Here is a 16,672-nt window from a genome sequence, read left to right on the forward strand (position 1 = left end):
CTCGGTGGGAAAGAACAACGAATCCGTACGCATAAACGATGGCAGGCGGGAAATTTTCTGCAACTTGTCGAAGCCAAAGCCGGAGAGAGCAGGGGTCAGCCTGCCGTGGAAGAGAAAGCTGCTTTTACTGGAAAAGGATGGAAACGGATCGGATACGCATGGAATCGGATCCGGATATCACTTTTTACCACATTTTAATTCGAATATTTTCGAATACGAATACAAACGGATGTCTCGGATTCGGATTTCTATTCAGATATTTACTCAAGTCAACTCAAAATATATATATTGTTAAGTTTAACATACATTAATAAAATTTTACTACTAAGTACATCGTTAACCAACGTGAACTAATGAAAGCACGTTTCTAATAATCTCTAATGTCGAAGTAAACTAAATTATAATGGTTAATATTGAATAAAATAATAGATCAAGTGAAAAAATTCAAATAAAAATGGTAGAAAACAAATAGCAATTTTACTTTATCAATAGTATTGGAATTACAAAATTATCACACAAGTAGAGATTAAAGCATTTGTGTATATAACATAGACAAGGATAGCACAGAAAAATAAAATAGTTACCAATAAATTTTTAATAATTAAGTATATCAATTAATCAATCAATATTATATTTATATAAACATTTATCATGAAATTATAAATTTATATAAATATTTTAAATCAATAAATAAATAAACTAAAGCATAAAAATAATTTAAAAGAACAAATATATTGGGATTAAACTAAATTATAAAAATACTAAAATTAATTTAAACTTTATGTATCATTAATATTTTAAATTAATACTAAAAGTTATTTATAGATAATTATATATACTATTAAATGGGTTCAATGCATTATTAGTAATAATAAAATTCAATAATTGGTCACTCGTTATGGAAAGAAAATATTTAAGTAGGTTCATGATGCCTTGTTTTCTTTGCGGATATAGATACCGCCGGATATTGTTGAATACGGATCTGGAATCGGATAGAGAAAAACACTGAAAAATGAATTCGGATATATCCATTTAGTATCTATATTATTAGCGCGTGTTTAGTTGGGTGGAAGTTGGAAATTTGGCTACTGTAGCACTTTCGTTTTTATTTGGTAAATAGTGTTCAATCATAGACTAATTAGGCTCAAAACGTTTGTCTCGTAATTTCCAACCAAACAGTGCAATTAGTTTTTTTTTGTCTACATTTAATGCTCTATGCATGTATCGTAAGATTCGATGCGATAGCTACTGTAACACTTTTTTGGAATTTAGGGTGGGAACTAAACACGCGCTTAGAAACGGATGCGAATACGGATCTGGCCGGTGCTATCACGAGCCACATACAGTAGATACTTCATGGAAACCTCGCGGTGGGACTTGACAGCGGCGCACAAGCCCCAAATCCCCAATCTCCCACTCAACACTGCGAGATCGATCACCGAGCAGTCCCATGGCAGCGGAGCTCCCCTACGTCAGCGATCCCAACCACAAGCCCGCGGCGCCGGCGGCAGCGGCCACCACCACCCGCCGCGTCCACTGGGCGACCGTGGCGACCCTCGTCTTCCTGGCGCTCAACCTCGCGCTCTGCGTCCGCCGCGTCCAGGACGACGGCCGCGGCGCGGTCGCCTTCGTCGGCGTCTCCCACCTCAACCTGGCCCTGCTTGTCTGCGCGCTCCGCCGCTTCGAGGCCGCGCCGCAGGGTTCCCCCGCGCGCGGCCGCGCCAGGCTCGCCGTGTGGCTCCTCACCACCACGCTCACCGCCGCATTCACCTGGAAGATCGGGGCGGTGATGCCACTGGGCCTCGCGGTCGCTGCCTGGGTCGTGGCCGCCGCGACCGTCGGCGGTGGGTTCTACGTCCTGTTTCTCCATGACGATGAGAAGCGATCCGATGAATCTCTGATCATGCGAGACTGCGAGAGGGATGAGAGGCATCTGTATGTTCTTGCTTCATAGATGGGTAAGTATAACACCACCCTGCAGCTTCTCTGACGCACACTAGTACTGAGCGTCCACATGATCGGCAAATAAAAGTGCCCTACTGACTACTGTATGTATTAATATGAAGGGAACCTATGAGAACTGCTATTACCTGATCTGATGTCTTCTGCATTTTATTTGCGTCGCTTTCGCCGTTTTGCATGTAGACGCTTCCAACTTGAACAGATGCTTAGTGCTGGAAGGACAGAACACATTCTAACCACAATATATTAATAATTTTTCATATGGTTCGTCCCAAATTATTCTGTGCAAATCGTAACGTATCTGCAATATTTGGCTATTTGCATGTGAATGTAGCTCTGTGGATCCGGGGAGAATATCAGTAAGTTGGCCACCTGTTCATGCTTCAGTATTTTGATCGTCTATTTTTTCTCTAGACTTTGGTTTTGATATTCTTGGACCTATTAGAAAGCTTTTGTAAAATTCTCCAACTTGAACTTGATATCATACCAATTCGATCAGCTGTAGAGTCATGAGACAACTCCAATTTCAACCATCTCTTTGTCCCGCCTTCACCTTTTGTTTCTTTCACTTGATCTTTAGTGTCTAAGTCTACATTTACCATCTCTGAAACAATAGGTAAACTTTCAGCTATCTAGATTTTGCCGCCTTGAATAGCATATACTATCAGCTATCAGTAATGAAAGTTTATGTCAAATACTAGGGCTAGAGACAAACAGTGCTAGCTCCATCTGGGCATTGAAAAAAATATGCAGTAAGCAGCTTTCAGAACCAGTAGTATCTAGTCGCTTTCGCCGTTTTGTATTAGACTTTTCCAACTTGAACAGATGCTTAGTGCTGGAAGGACAGAACACTCTGCCTTGGCAGATTCTAACCACAATTATATTAATAATTTTCGATATGATTTTTCCCAAATTATTCTATGCAAATTGCAACAAAGGCGTATCTGCAATATTTACATGTGAATGTAGCTCTGTGGAGCTTGGCCGTGCAAATTTATTACTAGCTGTCTATAGTTAGTGGTGGAAGAACAGGACACTCTTCCCTGGCAAATTTTTACCACAATATATTAACTTTTCGACATGATTCATCCGAAATTATCATATGCAATATTGGCATGCCAGTGTAGAGATACCTGTAGCTCTATAGAGATAGCGTGTAAATTTTTTTTTTTTTGACGAAATAGCGTGTAAATTTGTTACTAGCTCTCTCTATGGTAGTTACGGCTGGACAAACAACTCATGGCTCGCTCGGCACCGCTCGATCCAACTTAGCTCATTTCTTTCTCGAACGGGTTGAGAACTTGAGATAGCTTTTAACTCGTTAAGTTGGACTCTTTTTTGTCAGGATTTGGATTTTTCTTTTGAAAATGATGAAATCAATAAAAACCATGTTTTGATAGCTTCGGTTTTTGATAAAAAAAATGGTTTTGGCTTCACTATATTTAGTTTAATTTTGGCTTTAGAAGTCGTTCTTGTGTGTTAATTAAACCGGTGGTGAATCCTTAATAAAAACCCTACCAAAGAGAGCCATGAGCTAGCTCGACTCGAGCTGGTTCTTAGGCTAGTTGGCAATTAGGTAAATGAGCTCAGGATTAATAGTCCAACAACCTAAACCAACTACAAATCTACAATTAGATCTAATGTTATGTTATATATGCATGTGATTTAAGTCTAAAACTGATATATACTATCCATTGCGTTAGGGTATGTTTGATAGGGATCCAAATTATTGTAAAAATGTTTTGGATCTAGATTCTCAAGAAATATTTTAGATGAATTAAAATCACTTCGTAAGATCGTGGCTGGTAGGCTACATTCCAATTCAATTTTTTTTCATAAAAATCATATAAATAAAAATATTATTCAGAAAAATCTATAACCTTTTGTGCATGGAGAACAACTTAAATAAAACACATTTTAACTTGTTTTGCTTTAAAAGAATTAACTAAAAAATTATGGTTGCTAGTACATAGGAGGAGGAGCAAGAATCAGAATCACATGAAACTAACTAACTGATGTTTCTCTTTGCTAGGCATGAAAACGAGTTTAGTGATTCTTGAGTGAAACGTTTCTCGTATGAATGATTCTTCTTGTTCTTCACATGTCCCTTCATCCATGACTACAATTGCAGATGTGCCATTCACAATTGGAGGATCTTCTACAACAGAAATAGATAATCCTTCATCAACAGTTGGAATTGGTGGAGCACATGTTGCTACCTTTTGTGCCTCATGCTTGTGAAAAAGAAATGCAATATTTGATTTCTTGCTGTTCTGTAGCACTACTTCAGCAGTACTTTTCAGTGAATGAACAGTATTTTCCTCTCACAACAAATCAGCATAAGCTAAATTTCAGCGAAACTTCTTCATGCATGCCTCAACTTCCTGAAAAATAACAATAGATTCCATTCAATCTAGGCTCACATTCATAGATGACGCATTCACAATCCCAAAGCCTTTAGAGTCTAATCTCCCTTCTCTAATGTACAAACCCTATTACCCTAACACTAAGAATGAGATTTGGGAATTGGGGGAAAGCAGTGCAGTGGAGAAACACAAGCACTCACCAGGACAGTAGGCCACAGGGCAACATGCCAGCACTGGATGGCCGTCGGCTGACCCCCCTGGCCCAACCAGCTGCTTGAGGGGCCTTGCGTTGGATGTCGTGGGCCGCCAGACACGGTCCACCAACATCGCTTGTCACATCTAGGCGCGCGCCTTACGTAGGGCGGCGGGGTGCGGCGCGTGCTCCCGCCCCAGGACTACTCCGATGGAGGCCACGCCGGGATTGGGGGCATAGTGTAGGTCTATGGATGCCTGACGGGGGTCATACGAGGAGTTGGCGCCACCAGACCACCCTATCGACGTTGTGGCATCGTGAGCCGTCGTGTCGAAGCATACCTCCTTTCCACGTTAGGGGGGTGGGCCCATGGTGGTTGAAGTGACGTGGGTCCCTCTCGGGGCCTTAATTCATTCCTGGGTCCGGATCTGACCCCCAGGGGTCGGGCGAGGCGAAGCCCTCACCAGGGGGTTGGATGAGGCGGGACCTGTGCCCGAGAGGTCGGGCGAGGCGGATCGCGTGTCCGCGGGGTCGGGCGAAACTAGAGATCCTCTTAGTCGGGCCGAACCGGTCCATAGCTGTGCCCACAATCATTTTAGGCAGACTGAGGCGGATGCTTTTTAACTCCTATCTTATGGGTACCATAATATTGGTACCCGACAGTAGCCCCCAAGCCTGTGGGGGAGTTGGACATTCCTCCGCAGGCTTCACCGTAAGACGGCTGGGTCCTATTCTTTTGGGGGGGGGCGCGAGCGCGCCCGCCGGGTGTACCCCCCGAGCCTCTGGGGAAGTTGGCTTCTTCGCCAAAGGCTTCCTCGTCGGGGGGACCTCAGCATCCCATGACTCGGCGCTATTTATTTCGTGAGGTTGACCCCGATGCCCCTACGCATTTGTGATGGTCGGATCACGGGGTCGGGACACCCGCAGTTCTTCTCGTACTCATGTGTCTGCCTCTTAGTTCTCCTGCGACCTTGCATAGGGTCTCTTTGTGATTCCGAGCCCCCGAGTCCCTGCGCGCAGCGGGGGTTCCGGTCGGGGGGGTCGGTTCATCTTTTGTTCGTTCCTCCTCACGTGTTTTTCCGATAAAACGGAGGGGTTGAGCCATGCCACGGTTTTCCTCGATGGATGAACCGTGGCGCTCGGTGAGTTATTAACGGGTTAGTCCAAGTGGAACCCCAGTTCCCATTCGTAGGGAACCGGCTCGGGTCGGCTAGCGACAGGCTCTAGGTTCTCGACGGCGAGTCCATATAGTTCCCGGGCCTGTTCGTCCGGTCCCGGGGGCTCGTTGCCTTTCCTCGGGGAAAAACCATGGTCCGGCTGCAGTCGGAACTCGAACGCGGGTCGGGATGCTCGTGGCGCACGGGCGCCCGGGTATTGGCCGCTAGCGGGCCCATCCCTTTCCGCCTCTCACTCTGTGGGTGCCCAGAGCGGCTGTCAAACCCCGTGATGGGCCAGCCTTTGAACTCTTGGGCTTTATTGGGCCGTAAGAGCTTTTTTGGCCCTGTATCTCTTTCTTACCTGTGATGGCTCTCGGCCCAGCGGCGTGTCTTTTGAGGGGGCAGCCTGTTGGTTGTACGTGTGTAGCTAGTTGAAACGACACAGCGGTTTTGACAGGACGAGGCGGCGCGTGAATCTAGGCGGACGGTTCGCCTCCCGCTTCCCCTCCTTAAGTACAGGGGTTTCCCCCGTCTTCTCGTCGCATACGAACCATCATCCTGCCTCCTCCCTTCGCTTCCAAACTGCCATCTGTGCCCGTGTTTCTCGCCGTCGCCATGGCCGCAGCGCAGCTAGAGTTAGGGTTCACGCCACCATTGAAGCTTTCGCCTCCCGGCTCCCATTATTCTGGTGATGGACGCGTGGCCTCATTCCGACGTCACTCACTCGCGGATGGAGGGCCTCGTCAAGAAGGGCCTCCTCCGTGCGAGGACCGCCGCGAACGAGTGGATCGTACCTGGCGACGAGGATGAGCCGATGCTGCCAGACGGGTACGTCATCTCCTTCGCCCCCTTCCACGAGCGCGGCCTGGCGATGCCCCCACACCGGTTCCTCCAGGGGTTGCTGGGCTACTACGACATCGAGCTGCAGCACTTGAACCCTAACGGGATCCAGCACATCGTGGCCTTCGTCGTGTTGTGCGAGGGGTTCCTGGGGATCGAGCCGCACTTTGAGTTGTGGCGGTACTTCTTCGTCGTCTCCCTGCACAAGAGGGTGGAGAGAGAGATGGGGAAGAAGAGAGAGTACAAGGTACCGGTGGGAAGTGCGAGCATCCGTCTCCGGGGAATCGGGCGGCGCAGTACATGTCACTCTCGTTGACGTCGTCCAACAAAGGGTGGCACAAACAATGGTTTTACTTGAAGAACGATCCCGCCGCCCCTTCCTGATCTTCTCCGGCAGCTTCGTCGACTCAGCGCCGAAGATGTGGGCATGGGATCCCCCTGCCAAGGAGCAAGATAGACTCAAAGATCATCTGAAGGCCATCGCCATCTTAAAGAAGCATGGCCTCCGTGGGGTTGGTGTTATTGGGGCGTATCATGTGAGGAGGCTTGCGCCCTTGATGGCACGCGCCCTCCCAATGTACCGGATGACGCCCCAATCGCCGCCTAACGGGATGGTGATGCTTGCCAAGAACGCACTCAGCGTTGGTGAGGTGGAGAAGCGTCTCAAGGAGGCGATGGAGGCGCCAGTGTCACAGTCAGGGATTCCGTCCCTTTATACCCAGTTCCGGGGCACCCGCCGATGCGGCCGGATGCAGGCTTCGTCGAATTCGTAAGTACTCCCTCCTTCAGATGTTGTCCGGACTCCGTTCCTTGCCATTCTTTCTAATCCTGCCGCCTGACCCCAAGAGTTGGATTCTTGCAGCCAGGACTTATTTTCTGAGATTCCACAACGCCGTTGCCTGAGGATGCGGAGCGGAGAACGGCGAATCGCCTCGCGGCCGAGCGAGAGAAGCAGAAGAAGGATGCCAAGAAGGCAAGGAAGGCAGAGAGGCAGCGGAAGCGAGATCGGGGAGAGGACATCGATGACGATGATGACGACGAGGAGGAGGAAGAGGGGGTCGGTGGCGTCATGTCCGCCGACTGGGATGAGATGGAACGCGACAACGAGGACGACATTGCGGACGGCGATCCGTCTTTGCAACTGATGGAGACGAGTCGCCCTTCTGACGTGCCCCAGGGGCCGTCGGGCGCGAGCCGCCCCATGTCGTCCGGTCCCTCTGAGCAATAGGCCGGTCAAAAGCGGCCCCGCTCTGCCGAGCCGCAACCAGGGTCGGACGGGCCAGCCTCAAAGCTTCAACGCCCAGTGGCGCCGAGGTATCCTGTGAATCCCCTCACCCTTATCGCTTTTGGTGGGTCTCATCGTGGTTTTAACATTTTATTGATGTTGCAGGGCCGACCGATATATTACTCCTCTAGCGCTGGCACCGAGGAAGAGCGTCGCTCTATGGGAGGCTCGACACCCACTGGCAAGGACCGCCACGCCCGGGCTAGGCGGGGGGACTGCTGGGACGTCCGTGGGGCCACCCGTTCAGGCACCGCCGGAGACGCCAACCCTGTGCATGAGGGGACAACCAACGGTGGGCACGGGGGAGGCATCCTCGGTTGCCCTAGAGTAGTTGGCCGCAATCGTGACGTCAACGTTGATGGCGGCGCGGGAGGAGCCGCCGGCCACGCATGCGGTAGTGTCCGTAGCGGAGCCGACGGAGGGGAGACGGTCGGTGGAAGAGGACGCTTCTGCGACGCGTGCGATGGGCGTGATGCAGCCGGATGCGTCCCCGCCTCCTTGGACAGAGACAGAGATACCCGAGGCAGGGCGGACTGAAGGGGACGCGTTCGCTGTGTCCCTAGGGGTCATGGCGATGGTGTTGCGTGTCTCGTCTGTGCCATTGTCTTCCGCCGCCGACGGAGGGGTCGTCCCTGTGGAGAGGCCACAGCAGGAGGGGTTGTCGGCGCATGGCGCTGGCGTGGAGCCATCTTAGACCCTGGTCCGGATGGGGACCAACAAGCCATGGCTCAAGCTGGCAGACTTGCAGAACCTAGGGGCCCCGCCGTTCGTCCTAGATGACCCAGTGGAGGGGGAGGAATGGCGTCGCTACCACAGGATTGTGGCAGGCGTGGCGCACCTCTTGAACACCGCACTACTCATGGCTAACGATGGGCTGAAGCAGTTGAACAGCGCCGCTGACCCTTGCATGGTATGGCACGCCTGTGCCCCAACTGTCGATTTTTATTTTGTTGCTTCTGACTCGTGTTTTTTCCGCAGTCGCTGATGGCGCGTACCCAGGAGAAATCCTTGTTCCTTCATCGGCAGAAGGAGGCCTGGGACCACCTCGTCGCGGAGGTGGCCGACCTTCGGATGTGGGAGGCGGAGGCCCGTTATCATGCTGAGGAGGCGGAGAAGATGGTCTCGGATTTGTTTGAGAGGGCGCGCAAGGACAGCGAGAACGCCGCACAGGTCATGAGGGAGCGCAACGAACTGCGTCGGCAGGATGCCGAGTCCTGCCAATAGATCCTCGACCTCCAAGGTGAGCTCGAGAAGGAGAAGGGGCTGAAGCTGGCGGCCCAGGAGAAGGTCACCGCGCTGGAGGCAAAAGCCCACCAAGATGCCACGGTGGCCGAGCGGCTTCGCAAAGAGCGAGATGACTCGTGCCAGACTGAGTCGAGGCTTCGCACAGAGCGTGATGGGGCACGGCGAGAGCGCGACAGCGCGCAGCAGCGGGTCAGCTCCCTCCAAGGCGATCTCAAGAGGGAGAAGGTCCAAAAGCGGGAAGCCGAGGGTGTCTCTGCCGGGCTCGCCCTGGACCTAGGCCAGAGTCAGAGGGAGGTGGCTGAGGTTAAGGAAGCCCTGTAGATGGAGGTCGTGGCTTATGACAATGAGCGCCTTGCCGCCAACTTAGTCTACCATGACCTTGGGGTGCCCCAGCCACCGGAGATGAGCTCGCTTGCGGCCCGCATCACTCTTATCTCGGACCACGTACGGGAGCTTGAAAGGGGCGCCTTCCAGGCTGGTATTCACCGCACCTTTGCCATCGCTCGCACCCACTACGCGGAGACTATCAACTTGGAAGCGATGAGTCAGGGTTATGCGCCTGGCTATGAGGGCGAGGAGCTGGAGAAGATAGAAGACGACGTGGCCTCCCTTTCGCAAGACCCGGCGAACAGAATAGCAAACACAGTCTTCCCCCAGAGGGGTAACTGATTAGATAAATTTCATCTGAAGTGCCAACAGCTGAATAATGAGTTTGAACAAGCGTTTTTGTTTCTAGGGTCGGTCGTGTGAACAATTATATGTTCTTTTCTTTTTAGTGCATTAAAAGTCATTGCAGCCCGTTCCCTTTTGGTCATGAAGATTCTGAAGTTTGAAGCGCGGATGGGAAATCCTGATTACGCTGGTGAGCGCGAGTGCCGTAGCCGCTGGGGCGTAGGTTTCTCGTAGTCTGGACAGTTTTACTCAGTGTGTCTCCCCGCGACTCAATCTTCAGAAATTTTGACGTAAAAGGGGTCGAACGTGGCGTATTTTTGCATGTATACACTTCTTATCAGCCCCCAAGTAAGGACTGACCCTAGGGCGTGGCTGGGGTCGGCCGTTACTAGCCGAGAGGGAGAAATGGCGAGAATGAGCAAGAGACGGTGTTTTTTTTTCGAAAAACATCATTCTTTATCTCTCGTACATACATGCGTGCATTAGAAAATGGTCTAAGGGTAAAAGTGACATAGCTGTTCGATGTTCCAAGCGTTGGCGAAGACTTCACCGTCGGTGGTTGCAAGCTTGAATGTTCTCGGTCTGAGCACCTCGGCGACGACGTAGGGCCCCTCCCACAGCGAAGAGAGCTTGTGGCAGTCCTTGGTGTTCTAGACGCGTCGGAGCACTAAGTCGCCGATGTTGAAGGCTCTACCCTTGACCCGTCGGCCATGGTACCAGCGTAGCGCTTGCTGGTATTTGGCAGAGCGGGCGAGGGTGACATTGCGGGCCTCATCGAGTTGGTCCACAGCATCTTCAAGGTATTCCTTGGCTTCCATCTCTTTGTATGCGATTACTCTGGGTGCCCCGTAGTCAAGGTCGGTTGTCAGGACTGCCTCGGCACCGTAAACCATAAAGAAGGGCATGTAGCTAGTGGCCCTGCTGGGGGTCATCCTTAGGCTCCAAAGAACCATGGGAAGCTTTGCGACCCACCGTCCGCCAAACTTGTTGAGCCTATTGAAGATCCTGGGCTTAAGGCCCTGGAGCACCATGCCGTTGGCGCGCTCAACTTGTCCGTTCGTACGGGGGTGTGCCACGGCGGCCCAGTCGACCCTGATATGGTTGTCCTCGCAGAATCTGAGGAATTTTTTCCCTGTGAATTGCGTACCGTTGTCCGTGATTATAGAGTTTGGGACCCCAAAGTGGTGGGTGATGTCCGTGAAGAATTTGACGGCCTCCTCGGACCTAATCTTCGTGATCGACCAGGCCTCTATCCACTTGGTGAACTTGTCTGCGGCGACAAGCAAGTGAGTAAAGCCCCCGGGCGCCTTCTTGTGGGACCCGACCAGGTCAAGCCCCCAGACTGCAAACAGCCAAGTGATGGGAATCGTTTGGAGTGCTTGAGCTGGTAGGTGGGTCTGCCGGGCGTAGAATTGGCACCCTTCGCAGGTGCGAATGATCTGCTCGGCGGCGGCTACTGCGGTGGGCCAATAGAAGCCATGTTAGAAAGCCTTGCTGACTAGGGTCCTTGGCCCTACGTGATGTCCGAAGGAGCCACGGTGGATGTCATTCAGTAGCTTCTTTCCCTGCTCGGCGGGGATGCACCGTTGCAGGACTCCTGTGCGGCTCTTTTTGTAGAGCTCCTCCCTAATGACGACGAATGACTTGGCACGGCGTGCGAGACGTCGTGCTTCTATCTTGTTGATGGGGAGCGTCTCTCAAATGAGGCACTCAAGATATGGGACCCTCCAGTCTGGCAAGGGGTCGGGTCCTGCAGATGGATCCTCGTTGATTTCCATGACCTCGGGGTCGGGCAGGTCTATCGGAGGGTTAGCCCCGAGCCCAAGGCGAGGAGCCAATTGTTGGCCCCAGCCCCTGAGCCCGAGACAGGCGACTCGTTGTCGTCCTGCCCTGGCTCCTTGTAATGGATCGATGGCCGGCGCTGATCGCCGGCAAAGACACAGGTAGGGACCTACTCTCGGCCGGACGCCATCTTCACTAGTTCATCGGCTGCTTCATTAAGCCGCCGGGGAATGTGATTGAGTTCGAGGCTATCGAATTTGTCTTCCAATTTGCGCACTTCTTGGCGGTATGCGGCCATCTTCGGGCTGTGGCAGCTTGACTCCTTCATGACTTGGTCGACGATGAGCTACGAGTCGCCTCGGATGTCCAGTCGTCGAATCCCTAGTTCAAGGGCAATGTGCAGGCCGTTGATGAGTGCCTCATACTCGGCCACATTGTTGGAGGCAGGGAAATGGAGGCGGACCATGTACCTCATGTGTATCCCGAGGGGGGAAACGAAAATGAGCCCTGCGCCGGCGCCTTTCTTCATCAACGAGCCGTCGAAGTGCATTGTCCAGTATTCCGGATCGACGACCGCTGACGGCATCTGGAGCTCAGTCCACTCCACAACGAAGTCGGCCAGTGCCTGGGACTTGATGGCTGCCCGAGGCACGTATGTGATTCCTTTACCCATCAGCTCGAGCGCCCATTTGGCAATCCTCCCCGTGGCATCGCGGTTTTGGATGACTTCTCTGAGAGGGAAGGACAAAACTACCATCACTGGGTGCGACTCAAAGTAGTGCCGCAATTTTCTCCTGGCGATTAGGACGGCGTACAAGATCTTTTGGATTTGAGGATAACGGATCTTGGAGTCAGCTAAGACTTCGCTGACAAAATGAACAGGGCGTTGCACCTTGAGAGCGTGCCCTACCTCCTCCCGTTCCACCACTAGTGCAGCGCTGACTACTTGCATGGTGGTCGTGATGTACAGCAGGAGTGGTTCCCTTTCGACCGGCGGGACCAGAATCAGGGCCTTTGTCAAGATTTGCTTAAGCTTGTCAAGCGCCTCCTGAGCCTTGGCTGTCCACACAAATCGGTCGGTTTCCTTCAGGAGCCGGTAAAGGGGGAGACCTCATTCGCCAAGGTGTGATACAAAACGGCTGAGAGCCATGAGGCATCCCATGATCTGTGGTACCCCCTTTACGTTCTGAATCAGACCCATCCGGGTGATGGCCGTGATCTTTTCTGGGTTGGCTTCGATGCCACACTCGGAGACGACGAACCCGAGCAGCATACCTCTCGGGACCCCGAAAATGCATTTTTCGGGGTTGAGTTTTATGCTGTTCTCCCAGAGTTTTTTGAAGGTCTTTTCGAGGTTAGCCATGAGCTGGTCGGCCCTTTTGGACTTGACTACGATGTCGTCCACGTATGCTTCGACGGTCTCTCCAATGAGATCGCCGAAGCATCTAAGCATACATCGCTGGTATGTTGCTCCGGCGTTCTTCAGACCGAACGGCATGCTAACGTAACAGTACGATCCGAACGGCGTGATGAAAGAAGTTGCGAGCTGGTTGGATTCTTTCATTGTGATTTGATGGTAGCCGAAGTACGCATCAAGGAAACAGAGGGTTTCGCACCTCGAGGTTAAGTCGACTATTTGATCTATGCGTGGCAAAGGAAACGGATCCTTTGGACATGCCATGTTGAGATTAGTATAGTCAACACACATTCTCCATTTCCCACTTTTTTTTACAAGAACGGGATTGGCTAACCACTCGGGATGGTACACTTCCTTGATGAATCCAGCCGCCAAAAGCTTTGCAATCTCTTTGCCGATGGCCCTGCGCTTCTCCTCGTTGATGCGACGTAGGCGCTGTTGCACCGGCTTGGAGCCCAGCCTGATCCTCAAGGCATGCTCGGTGACTTCCCTCGGAATGCCTGGCATATCCGAGGGTTTCCACGCGAAGACATCGCTGTTTGCGCGGAGGAAGTCGACGAGCGCGTTTTCCTATTTGGGGAGAGGTTGGAGCCAATGCGCAGTACCTTTCCATCGGGGTCATTGGGGTTGACGAGGACCTCCTTGGTGCCCTCCACGGACTCGAAGGCCTTGGCCAGTCGCTTTGAGTCGGGTGCGTTCGCAGCCACCTCCTCCCTGATGACTACGAGCTCCTCCGAGGCGATAGTCGCAGCGGTGAGCTCGCAGCACTCCTGGTCGCACTCGTAGGCACGCTAAAAGGAAGTGCCGACGGTGATGACTCCATGCGGGCCCGGCATCTTTAGCTTAAGGTACGTGTAATTGGCGACGGCCATGAACTTCGCGTAGCATGGACGTCCTAGGATGGCATGGTAGATTCCATGGAAACCGACCACCTCGAAGGTGAGGGTTTCAGTCCTAAAGTTGGACTTATCCCCAAAAGGTCATGGGCAGGTCGATCTGCCCAAGAGGCCTAGCTTGTTTCCCCAGCACGACGCCGTGGAAAGGTGCTCCGGTCGGTCGGACACGTGATCGGTCGATGCCCATGGCATCGAGCATCTCAACATACATGATGTTGAGGCCGCTTCCTCCATCCATCAGCACCTTGCTGAGACGCTTCTTGTTGATGATCGGGTCGACGATGAGTGGGTATCGGCCCGGATACGGAACACTGTCCGGGTGATCGGAGCGGTCGAAGGTGATAGGGGACCTCGACCACCGGAGGAAAGCGGGGGTGGCCGGCTCGGCCGCGTACACCTCACGGCGTGCGAGCTTCTGCCGGTGCTTGGAGTCGTACGCCGTTGGCCCACCGAAGATCATGAGGCAGCCGGTCTCCTCCGGGAAGGCGTCCTGCTTCTCCTCGGCGGTGTCCTCTGGGGGTCGGGCTTCTTCTTCCCGTCACCTTTCTTGGAGCCCCCGGAGAGGAACTTCTTCATGAGCCCGTAGTCCTTGTAGGTGTGCTTGACGGGGTAGGCGTGGTTCGGGCGTGGCCCCCCGAGTAGCTTCTCGAAGTGACCGAGGGTGCCCTCGGCGGGCTTGCGTCCCCCCTTACGGTCGGCAGCGGCAACGAGCGAGCCCTCGCGCCGTTGCTTGTTCTTCTTCTTGCGGGGATGGTTGGAAGCGCCTTCACAGGCGTCGTCATCCTGCTTTGCCTTGCCCTTAGAGCGGTCGTAGATCGCCTCGACCGCCTCTTCGCCCAAGGCATGACTGGTGGCGATGTCGAGGAGTTCCTTAGTGGTCCTCGGGCCTTTGCGACCCAACTTGTGGACCAGGGACTCACAGGTGGTCCCAGACAGGAAAGCTTCGATGATGTCGGCATCGGCGATGTCAGGCAGCTCGTTGCACTATCGGGAGAAGCGTCGGATGTACTCGCAAAGAGTATCTCCGGACTTCTATCGACAGTTCTTAAGGTCCCATGGGTTTCCTGGACGTGCGTAGGTGCCCTAGAAGTTGCCCACGAAGATCTCCTTTAAATCCGCCCAACTGTGGATGCGGTTGGGTGGAAGATGCTCCAGCCATGTTCGTGCCGAGTCGGCGAGGAACAAGGGGAGGTTGCGGATAATGAAGCTATCACCATCCGCGCCACCGGCCTAGCAAGCGAGCCGATAGTCCTCGAGCCACAGCCTGGGGTTTATTTCCCTGGAGTACTTTGGGACGTTGGTCGGTGGCCGGTACCATGGCAAGAAGGGCGCGTGGAGGATGTGGCGACCAAACGCCTAAGGCCCTGGTAGGTCGGGGCTTGGACTCTAGTCCTCAACGCTATCATAGTGCCCACCATAGCGAGGGTGGTAGCCGTGGCTAGTTCCATCCCCCTCGCCGCCATGGGTGCGCCTGCAGGCGTTTAGGGTGTCGCGAGCGTCGCGGTTGTGGCCGAGGCGCTCGCGCACTGGGATCGTAACCCGTCCCCCGTCATCGCGTGGCGCTTGGAGGACGGAAATGTCCTTGCCATGTGATCCTGAAGGTGCGCGCTGGGCAGCGTCGAGCTCGCATCGTCGGGACAGCGAGCTCTCTGCCTGCTGTTCCGCGACACGCTCGAGTAGGGTGCGGATCTCTTGGTGAGTTCGGCGGTCCTCTAGCATTGTGGGCTCAAGGAGCCCTTGGAGCAAGGCTGCGGCGGCCGCTATGTTCTGGCTCACCCGGGCGAAGTGCGGGAGGCTCCCGTCGTCCTCGACGATCCTCTGGTTCACCTCACGGGCCCTGGCACGTGCGCGTCCGCCGTCCCTTCATTGTGCGATCAGTGTTTGGGCTCGGATGGTTATCCAAAGAGGACACGAGGATGTATACTGGTTCGGGCAGAATATCTCTACGTCCAGTTGCGAGCTGCTGCTGGTGTTACTTGCACTGAGTTTGTAGTAGGGGTTACAAACGGGCAAGAGAGGGACGAGCTCCCAATTCTCTTTTGGTTGAGGTCGAGTGTGTTGTTCTAGGTTACCAGATCGTCCTCCCCTCTTCTCGGTGGTCCCGTCCCCTCCTTTTATAGCTCAAGGAGGAAGCGGGTTACATTCAAAGTCAGCCCCCAAGCTTGTATGGAGAACCAGGGGAAAAGAGAGGATCGGAATCCGTCCTTTTCCCCCTTCTTGTCCAGGCCCCCCTTTCGATATTGAACGCGCCGGCAATCAGTGGCCATCCTGTCCTGTTAGTCGCCGCGCGGCGTACAGGCCCTAGGCACAGGGACACGCCGCTCCGTCAGGCCCCTAGCCATGCGGCACGCGAACCTTGTCTCCCCGACATGCACCGCGTCGCACGCAGGCACGCGGCGCACGTGTCAGGTCACGGTGGGGCACGTCATGTCGTCCTGCCGTAGGAATGATTACATCCTACGGTCGACCCCGTCTAGGGCCATACTGTAGTCGACAGTGTCATGCTCCTCCGCCTTGCGTTGGATGTCGTGGGTCGCCAGACATGGTCCACCAACATCGCCTGTCACATCTAGGCGCGCGCCTTACTTAGGGCGGCAGGGTGCGGCATGTGCTCCCGCCCTAGGACTACTCCGACGGAGGCCACGCTGGGGTTGGGGGCATAGTGTAGGTCTATGGATGCCTGACAGGGGTCATATGAGGAGTTGGCGCCACCGGACCACCCTGTCGATGTTGTGGCGTCGTGAGCCGCCGTGTCGAAGCATACCTCCTTTCCACGTCAGGGGGTGGGCCCATGGTGGTTTAAGTGACGCGGGTCCCTCTCGGGGCCTTAATTCATTCCTGGGTCCAGATCCGACCC

The 16,672-nt window shown here is 53.3% G+C and overlaps 1 protein-coding gene across 1 annotated transcript; it reads left to right on the forward strand.

Moving 5' to 3' along the window:
* Positions 1 to 1,352: 1,352 nt before the first annotated feature.
* On the forward strand, positions 1,353 to 2,529 carry LOC136524839 (uncharacterized). The gene is made up of 2 exons (XM_066518079.1): positions 1,353 to 1,958; positions 2,297 to 2,529. Exon 1 carries the CDS (start codon positions 1,451 to 1,453, stop codon positions 1,952 to 1,954), a length of 504 nt encoding a protein of 167 aa, XP_066374176.1. The 5' UTR covers positions 1,353 to 1,450; the 3' UTR covers positions 1,955 to 1,958; positions 2,297 to 2,529.
* The last annotated feature ends 14,143 nt before the right edge of the window (positions 2,530 to 16,672 follow it).

This window comes from Miscanthus floridulus, chromosome 18, assembly GCF_019320115.1.
Source record: "Miscanthus floridulus cultivar M001 chromosome 18, ASM1932011v1, whole genome shotgun sequence".
Lineage (NCBI taxonomy): Eukaryota > Viridiplantae > Streptophyta > Magnoliopsida > Poales > Poaceae > Miscanthus > Miscanthus floridulus.

Excerpts from the sequence above, each read along its gene's own strand:
- LOC136524839 (XM_066518079.1), top strand. The coding sequence starts at position 1,451 with ATGGCAGCGGAGCTCCCCTACGTCAGCGATCCCAACCACAAGCCCGCG.